The following is an 8,632-nucleotide window of genomic DNA, read 5'->3' as shown; positions in this document are numbered from 1 at the left end:
AGTAGTTGGCAGGGCCACAGAAGGAAGAGGTATCGGAGGTTAATCATTTGGAGCTTCACTACGCGGTACAGCCCCAGAAGACGAAGGCAAATGCTGTTGGAACAAACCCACAAATCTCCGATGATCAAGTAAAATCTGACCATCAGATTCCTGCATCTGGTCAATTTTCCTCTTCATGTTTGTGGCATAGTTGTGTGCGAGCTTGTGCAACTGTTTATTCTCATGCTTGAGCCCTCTAATCTCCTGTTTGAGACTCATCACTTCAGCCGCTAACGATTCAACTTGACGGGTTCGAGCAAATAGGCGTTGAGCCATGTTGGACACAGAACCCGCACACTGCACACTAAGAGCCAGAGACTCCTTAACAGCCAACTCATCAGACCGTCTGGAAAACAGTCTGTTATCTTTAGGAGTGACAAGGTTTCGGGCCACCACCGCAGCGGTCATGTCATTCTTCATCACTGAATCCCCAACGGTAAGATGACCAGTAGGGAATATGAAGGATGGGCGCCATATGTTGTCTGGAGAAGGCAGGACTGCCTCTTCACCAAGGTTCAAGTCAAAACGACAGTCGGAGGGGCCAGACATTTTCAGAGGTGTTAAAGAAAGAAGAGGTCGGACAAGTCAAGATCGTAGAAGTGCAAGAAAGGAGTTTCTACAAGTAGAAATTCAAGTGTGCTTTGAACATCCTGCGTACCTCTATAAAAATCAGCACTCGATGGGATTTCAGAGATCGAAAAGGTGAGCTCAGAAATCGAAGAGGCCAACTCAAAAATCAAAGAGGCGCTAACTTTCTCAAAAACTGGGCTTGCTTAGAAACCACGGCCAATCTTCTTTTCCAGATTTGTCCGCACTTGTCACATGCAACATCTGCACTCGACGGGATTTCAGAGATCGAAGAGGCAATTCCAGATATCGGAGAGGCATCTGCTTTTCCAGACATGTCAACATCTGTCACATGCAGAGTAAGCTTTGCGAAAATCACGGGCAGTTTGTTGAAGCGCTGATTCCAACCATCTACTTTTCGAGACGTGTCAACATCTGTCACATGCAGAGTCAGCTTTACGGAAATCACGGGTAGTTTGTCGAAGCGCTGATTCCAGATATCGAAGAGGCACTCGCTTTTCCAGATGTGTCAGCGCCAACCACATGCACACTCAGCCTTGCGGAAATTACGGGCAATCTGTCGAAGATCTCTTGTGAAGTAGAAAGCACGTGAAGTTTACTATTAAATCATCGAACGGTTGCTGACAAGAGCGAAAGAATAGTACCGGTTATTAATTCCTATAAATGTCACCCTTCACCCTCCATTGCAAGGCAGACATACATAGCCCTTCTTTTTCTCCGAGAATGCCTTTCCAACAAACCCTCTCAAGTCACTCAGTGTTCCTTATTCCCTGGGGTACCTCTGCAAACAACTCATCCAAAGCAAAAGTATTTCATATCATGAAGGTTGAAAGCAAGAGTATCTCATATCATGCTTTCTCCCCGTCCTTCTCCCTGTCCTTCTCCTTGTCGTTGCTTTGGGACAAAGAGAAAGAGAGCAATCAGCTAACACTTGGTATCAATCTTCCGATCTGGAACCAACTACCTGGAACCCCTTCCTGATTGCTTACCTAGCCTTGCTCTCGAGTACTCATCTTCATCATCTTATGCTTCCTCTTCGTCTACCACATCTGCCTGGGGAACAGATAAGGGAAGTGAAAATGATACCTCAAAGCATGTGGAGACAACGTGCTGATTCATCCTCAACTAGGGACAAGGAGAAAGAAAGCAAGAGGTGGGCACTTGGAAAGATTGAAGAAAAAAACAGACCACCACCTCTACCTCGTGACTACCTGCCATGCAGAAGAAACAAGCAGAGAAGAATGCAGACTGTGCAACTCTCGCTCAGAATTCCAAACCAGTTCGAGATCAAAGCTGTGGAAAGTCAACAAGATCATCTATCTCCAAAACCAGATTTGCGTTCTTAAACTCTACTCTGTCTGGTTTTTACTTTGCCATATTTGTCATGTTTATTTGTTAATTGTTTGTTTGCTTGTTTTTGTGTGAGTTTATGCTTAAAACATTGAGGACAATGTTTGATTTAAGTATGGGGGGGTAACCAAGTTGTTTTGCATAAAATTCTTAGGAGTTTATCACCCATTACTTCTAGTGTTGTTCCTTACTGTTTTTAAGTGTTTTTAAGCTATTTTGGAGTGTTTTAGTGTGTTTTGACATAAAAATCCGAAAATCTCATAAAAATTTGAAAAATTGTTTTCAAAAGAAAAAAAAAAAAACCCAAAAAGAGTTGTTTTTGTGTGTTTATTTGTGTCTTAGGGTACCTTCCAACACAATGATGAGGATTTGGTTTTTAATTACATGACTGTTAAAGAGAGTTATAAACATGGATGAAAATTTGATTTACTCTTTGGTGTATGCTTGGTTGTGGTTATAATTTATGAATTCACATGCAATCATAAATGAAAAATCAGTTTTGTAACATGCTTGAAAGAAGGAACTCAAATGTTCGCTACAACCTTGTGAGACTTGAGCCTAAACGTTTATTTGGAGAGTTAATAAACTGTGCATCATTGTTTTCTAAAGTCGTTGCATGATCTCATTATTCTTTGCTTGGTTGCTACTTAGAAGGCGTTTCATCATTTAGTTCCAAATGCTAGAACTCATGCCTATTTCATTCAAAGCATGTTATTGATTTGCATAACACATATTCAAGATGAAGTTGTTTAGTGATCCAAGAGCCAAAAAGCCTATCCCATTCATTATATGTTTAAGTTTAACCCCGTTGAGCCTTGTTTAGCCTACGTTCTTTGTTAACCCACACTATCCTCACCTAGCCTAGATTAGGATCATCCATACCCTTGTTCTTGAAGCATAGTAAAGTATGACTCAAAATGAATTCCTTTTGATTAATGTATTGCAGAAAACAAGAGTGGGGGAAGTAATTCTTGTGTGTGTGTGTGCCAAACTCCTTAATAAGGCACGGGTCAAAAAAAAAAAAAAAGAAAAGTTGTGAAAATGTATGAAAAAGAGTTCTAAAGTGTTGTTTGTTGACGAAAGGGTCCAAAACATTGAATTCGGCCCTAAGTGTTGCTTAAATCTTCCATTTGTGTTAAAAGTTGATTTCTGCATTCTAAAGTGAATTCTAAGTTTCGATTTCATTACTTTGCTTGCTATTGCTTTAAGAACGTTTGTTATCCCTATCTTTCCTTTGTTAACATTACCCCAAGCCCCGTTACAACCCTTGACTTCTATCTTGAGTGTTATGTGTTTCAATTTGTGGAGTTTGAATTTGGTATGAGCATATGGTGTCACTGGTTCTCGCATCTAAGTAGTAGCATTCCATTCATGAGATCATATCTAAACATGCTTAATAACTCCAGAAATTGCTTTCTTTGTAACACATATATGTGAGTGTTCGTTTTCATGTTTACATCAATCTTCTCACATATAACTAGTGTAGGGTGTGTAGTCAGAAAATGTGTGAAAATAGAGAGTATCTTGTGAGGAATTGAGCAAATTCTCTAAGGCATGTTACTACATTCAAAACATCATTTTAATTGGTTAAATGTGAACTAGTAAGTGGTGACTGTGATTAATTATGTGCTCAAGTGTGAAGATAACTAAAATCTGTGGGAATAATGATTTTTAACATGTCATGTGCATTGGAAATCCCTGAGGCAAATGTTGGAAGGATTAGAATGTGTTTTGTTTACTTTGTTTTGTTTGTTTGTTTCGTTTTGCGCGAGGACTAGCAAAAGCTAAGTGTGGGGGAATTTGATAGGAACATATTTATGCAACTTAGTTAACATGTTTTCTCACCTAAATTTGGCCAAATTCAACCCAACCTTCAACGATTCCAGTTTGTATAGCCTCAACTCAGCATCACACAGAAGAATGTTAAACATGCAACATGGAAACGAACCAATTCCCTAAACTTTTGAAATTGGGGATGACCTGAATATGGAATAAAACCTAGAATAACTTACCATGAGTACAGAAGGTTTTAGAAAACGATTGAAGCCCGTAATTTAACGCGGTAGTGGCCCCTAGTGGTCGCGATGGTTCTGCTGCAAGAGAGAGTAATTGAAATATGCAGAACGAAAAACCATAGAAACGACAGAAAGAAAAACTCAAAATTTTTAGTAAAATTAAGAACAAAAATCACTAATCACACAACCAAAATTAATAGAAATAAAAAATCAGTATGCACGAAAGACCAAAATAATCTTTGAGGGGGAGGAAATTGATGAAACATCGAACCTTGAGAACTTGATTTTCTGGGCAGCGAGTGGAAGAGCAGAAACGGGCTTGAAGGGAGTGAGTTCGGTTGGATTATAGGGCTTGATAGGTGTGCATGCAGTCAAAATCGGTGATGGGAAGAAAATTGATTTCGTGCAAGAGAAACTGAGTTTTTTGCTTCAGGTTGCTAATCATGATTTTTAGCAAGAAAGGGAGAGAGAGAGAGAGAGAGAGAGAAACATAGAACTGGAGATCGGAGAGCCATCAGAGCACGAAGAGCTTTTGTGAGGCAGAGATCGAAATCGAAATAAAAAAAGGAAGGCTCGAGAACTTCTGGAACCATGCAACGCGTCGACATCTCATAGAAGCAAAGGACGCGTGGATATCAGGGGCATACATGAAATCAGTGGCGAAGCCACGTGAGGGCGAGGAGTGGCGGCCGCCACTCCCCTTGTCGGAAAACACCACTGGAGAGCTGGGTTCAGCCCCTCCCCTCGCCGGCAAACTGACTGGTGCAGCCCTCTATTTCCGGTGTTCTGTTTCTGCTGCGAGCAGCAGCAGCAACAAAATTTTATTTTTTTTAAAACATCCAAGCCAAAACGACATAGTTTTGGTCCAGGTAAAAAAAAATTAAAATTTTTAAAATAAACGCCGCTTGCATGTCCCCGTGTCCCCACTTCCCTCAAACCCTTCAACCTCTCTCATTCACCAATCAGAGAGAGAGAGAGAGATAGCAGCTTTGCTCCCAGTAGCCAACGCCCACTCCCAGCCCAACGGAATGGAAACGTTAGGAAGGTTGATCTTGATTCCCGTTGGCTTTTTGCAGCCATCACACTAGTCACTATTCATCTGAGCCGCGACTTCCAGCTTCAATCAAAGGTAAATTTTTTATTTCCTAAATTTATAATCCCTAACCCTAATTAATTATTTAATACGAATTTTGTTAATTGGTATAGAATCATATGATAATGCACTAATATGGTTATTGGTTATTGATTATTGATATGACTCTATGATTATTGATATGAAAATATTTTTTAGGGTGAAAAAAAATTTGAATTCTTGATTATTGGTTGAATTGATTAGTTGTATTCATATGATTAGTTGAATTGAATTTTTATTTATCAAATAATTTGTATGTTTATTGGTATTTATTAATTGAATTGTTAGGTTGGATTAGTTATTATGCACACTATAGTATAGTTTACTCTAGGATTAAGAGTTTAAGATATTTTTTTTTTCTTTCCATTTTACAGTTACGTAATGGAATGATACTATAAGAAACAATGCTTAAATCATCCTTCAAACATTTCGGGTAGTCCTTCTCCTTCAAATATTCCGAGTAGTCCTCTTCCTCCTTCAAATATTCCAAGAAGTCCTCCTTCGAATATTCCGAGTAGATCACAACAAAGTGATGCCACTGAGTTGGATGAAATATTGGCTAATCTTCCTGCAGACCCTGCATATAGACTTCGAATGCTTGATTATCCACATAATTATCGTGAAGCAATTCGTAGACACTATCTCCATTTTTCTTTAACCTTGCACTCTTTTAAGTCCGCCCCTCTGTCCGGGAAATCCTGGCTTCGCCACTGCATGAAATAACAGAAAATCAAGAAGGGCAAAAATGGAAGAACACTGTGCTTATGAACAGTGTTTCGGTTGTTTTTCTCTTTTAGTAAATATATAATTTGGTTAGTCTGATGACGGTAACAATATTTGGAAGTATACAAAGAGTCCAAAACCAAGTAACGTCCCCAATTTTGTCACCTAACTCAAGTTACAAGGGTTTAAGAGCATTACCATAGGGCTCAGAATGTAACTGAATTACCATCACATCGTATGATCGATCGACACTATATGATGTGATCGTGACATCAAGGGTATGCTTTAATCTTAAGAACAAGGTAAACACCATCTTACGTAATATCATATATACTATTTAAACTTTTTAGCTAGCTTTCGGTGGTCCTTTTCTTTTCATATTATGTCATGGATACTTCTCTTGTAATTTCTTATGCAGTTCCATATGATATCAATAAATTCGGTACAAATAATATTACTATAGCATCGTTAAATAATTTGTTTGAGCTTAGACATCAATTGATGTTGTATGTGACAACAATAGCAAACAAATTAAATATTGTCATGTCAGTTAGCGGTCATAGCGGCAAGATTTGTGAGTGAATTTACATGTTATTGAAAATAACTCTATTCATTTCTCAGGCTTATTACCCAACGGCAACTTCGAGTACGGTCCAAAGCAATCAGAACTCAAGGGCACAGTAGTGACAAACCCTCATGCAATTCCCAACTGGGAAATCTCAGGCTTCGTCGAGTACATAAAATCAGGTCAAAAACAAGGCGACATGCTGCTGGTCGTCCCCGAGGGTGGTTTCGCAGTCAGGCTCGGCAATGAAGCCTCGATCAAGCAGAAGTTGAAGGTCAAGAAAGGCGAGTTCTACTCCATCACGTTCAGCGCCGCTCGGACGTGCGCACAGGAGGAGACGCTGAACGTGTCCATCACTCCCAACCTTGAGAAAAGACACCGGGGAATAATGCCAATCCAGACAATGTACAGCAGCAATGGATGGGATTCGTATGCATGGGGTTTTAATGCAGATTTTGATGAGATCGAGCTTGTGATCCATAACCCTGGTGTGGAGGAAGATGCTGCTTGTGGCCCACTTATTGATTCTGTTGCTTTGAAGCTCTTGGCTTCTCCTAAACGTACTAGAGGGAAAAAGTTGAGGGGTTTTTTTATTTTTTATTTATTTATTTATTTATTTTTTTTTTTTTTTGTGTTTTTATTGCTCATGGTAAGTGATGAGTTGATTGTGATTCTGCATGCAAAAGCCATACATTTTTAGTCAGCAATCAAAACCCATTTCAAATTAATTACTTTCCCATAAAACCCAAGCTTTGTTCTTCCAACTCTCTTACATGACATGAGTGAATTTCACATGGGTCTCGCCTAATTCAAAAAGTTGTTAATTGAATTTTTCACAGCTTCAAAGATAATTCCAAATGATAATCTAATAACATAACTTGTAAGATTTAAATTATTTTTGTTTTAAATATCATATACCCGAATTTAAGAATATTTCATTACATATTAATATATTACTAATCACATTATCATTTTACTTTCATCTCGAGATAGTGCTAACTTGTAATTCAAGTAAATTGTACGTGAATCTTGTAAGACACATAATAACAATGTAACCTATATGTTACAAACATCTTTCTTTTAACGTTGTCATTTTTCTTTACCCAAAAAAAAATGCTTATCGTTTTTGTTCTATTATTATTTTTGCAGCCAACTTGTTGAAAAATGGAAACTATGAAGAAGGGCCCTATGTGTTTCCCAACACATCATGGGGAGTCCTAATCCCACCCCACATAGAAGACAACCACAGCCCACTACCAGGCTGGATCATCGAGTCTCTCAAGGCCGTCAAATACATCGACTCCAAGCACTTCTCCGTCCCCGAAGGCTGGAGAGCCATCGAGCTGGTCGGCAAAGAAAGCGCATTGGCCCAAGTCGTCTTCACCTTGCCCGGAAAACTGTACGCACTCACATTCACCGTCGGCGACTCCAACAATGCCTGCGAAGGCTCCCTTGTCGTCGAGGCGTTTGCCGGCAAAGACATCCTCAAAGTACCGTACCAGTCCAAAGGCAGAGGTGGGTTCAAGCGCGCCAGGTTCCTTTTCACCGCCGTGGGGCCACGCACCAGGATCATGTTCTATAGCACGTTTTACACCATGGCCGCCGACCACTCTGGGTCTCTGTGCGGCCCCGTCATTGACGATGTCAAGTTGCTTAGCGTTCGCAAACGTGTTTGATGGAATGCCACAGATCGAGAAAAAGTTTCGCGGCTGCTTTGGTCTTTTAGCTGATTAAGTTATATATGTGTTTAGGCCCAAAATAATAGTTTGGGCCGAGTATAGAATCATTCTCGGCCCGGAAGGCCTTGCGACAAGGGTGCTATGAATCGTTCAGTACGTGGGCCTCCAAACCTAGGTCGGCTAGGTCATGACGTAAGACAAGTCGAGTCCTGGTGCAATAAGGAGTTTCGGCAGGATTAATAACCCGAAAACGAATCCGGATCAATAAAGGACTAGGTTCACAGTCATAATGAAAGTAGGATTGGTCGAGTCAGTGTTTGACCAGGAGAAGAAGTCCTAGTCTGAATAGGATTTTAACTCGACCTTGGGGGATCCGTTATTATAAATAGAATAGGTTGTGCATCATTTAAAGCCCCTCCAATTCAACACACAACTGCCCTGCGCAAACTTTCTCAACAACTTGAGATTTTTATTTTCTCTTTTCGCTGACACATCTTCCGTTGGCATCAACAGCACTGTGAAAGCAACCGGTGACACCTTA

The 8,632-nt window shown here is 40.0% G+C and overlaps 1 protein-coding gene across 1 annotated transcript; it reads left to right on the top strand.

The window, feature by feature from the left end:
• Positions 1 to 4,639: 4,639 nt before the first annotated feature.
• On the top strand, positions 4,640 to 8,168 carry LOC103426358 (BIIDXI-like protein At5g11420). The gene is made up of 4 exons (XM_070804469.1): positions 4,640 to 4,773; positions 5,069 to 5,121; positions 6,469 to 6,972; positions 7,562 to 8,168. Exons 1-4 carry the CDS (start codon positions 4,640 to 4,642, stop codon positions 8,086 to 8,088), a joined length of 1,218 nt encoding a protein of 405 aa, XP_070660570.1. The 3' UTR covers positions 8,089 to 8,168.
• The last annotated feature ends 464 nt before the right edge of the window (positions 8,169 to 8,632 follow it).

This window comes from Malus domestica, chromosome 09 (genome assembly GCF_042453785.1).
Source record: "Malus domestica chromosome 09, GDT2T_hap1".
In the NCBI taxonomy this organism is placed as follows: Eukaryota; Viridiplantae; Streptophyta; class Magnoliopsida; order Rosales; family Rosaceae; genus Malus; species Malus domestica.
The sequence above is the reverse complement of the archived record's forward strand: the minus strand, read 5'-3'. Positions and strand labels throughout refer to the sequence as shown.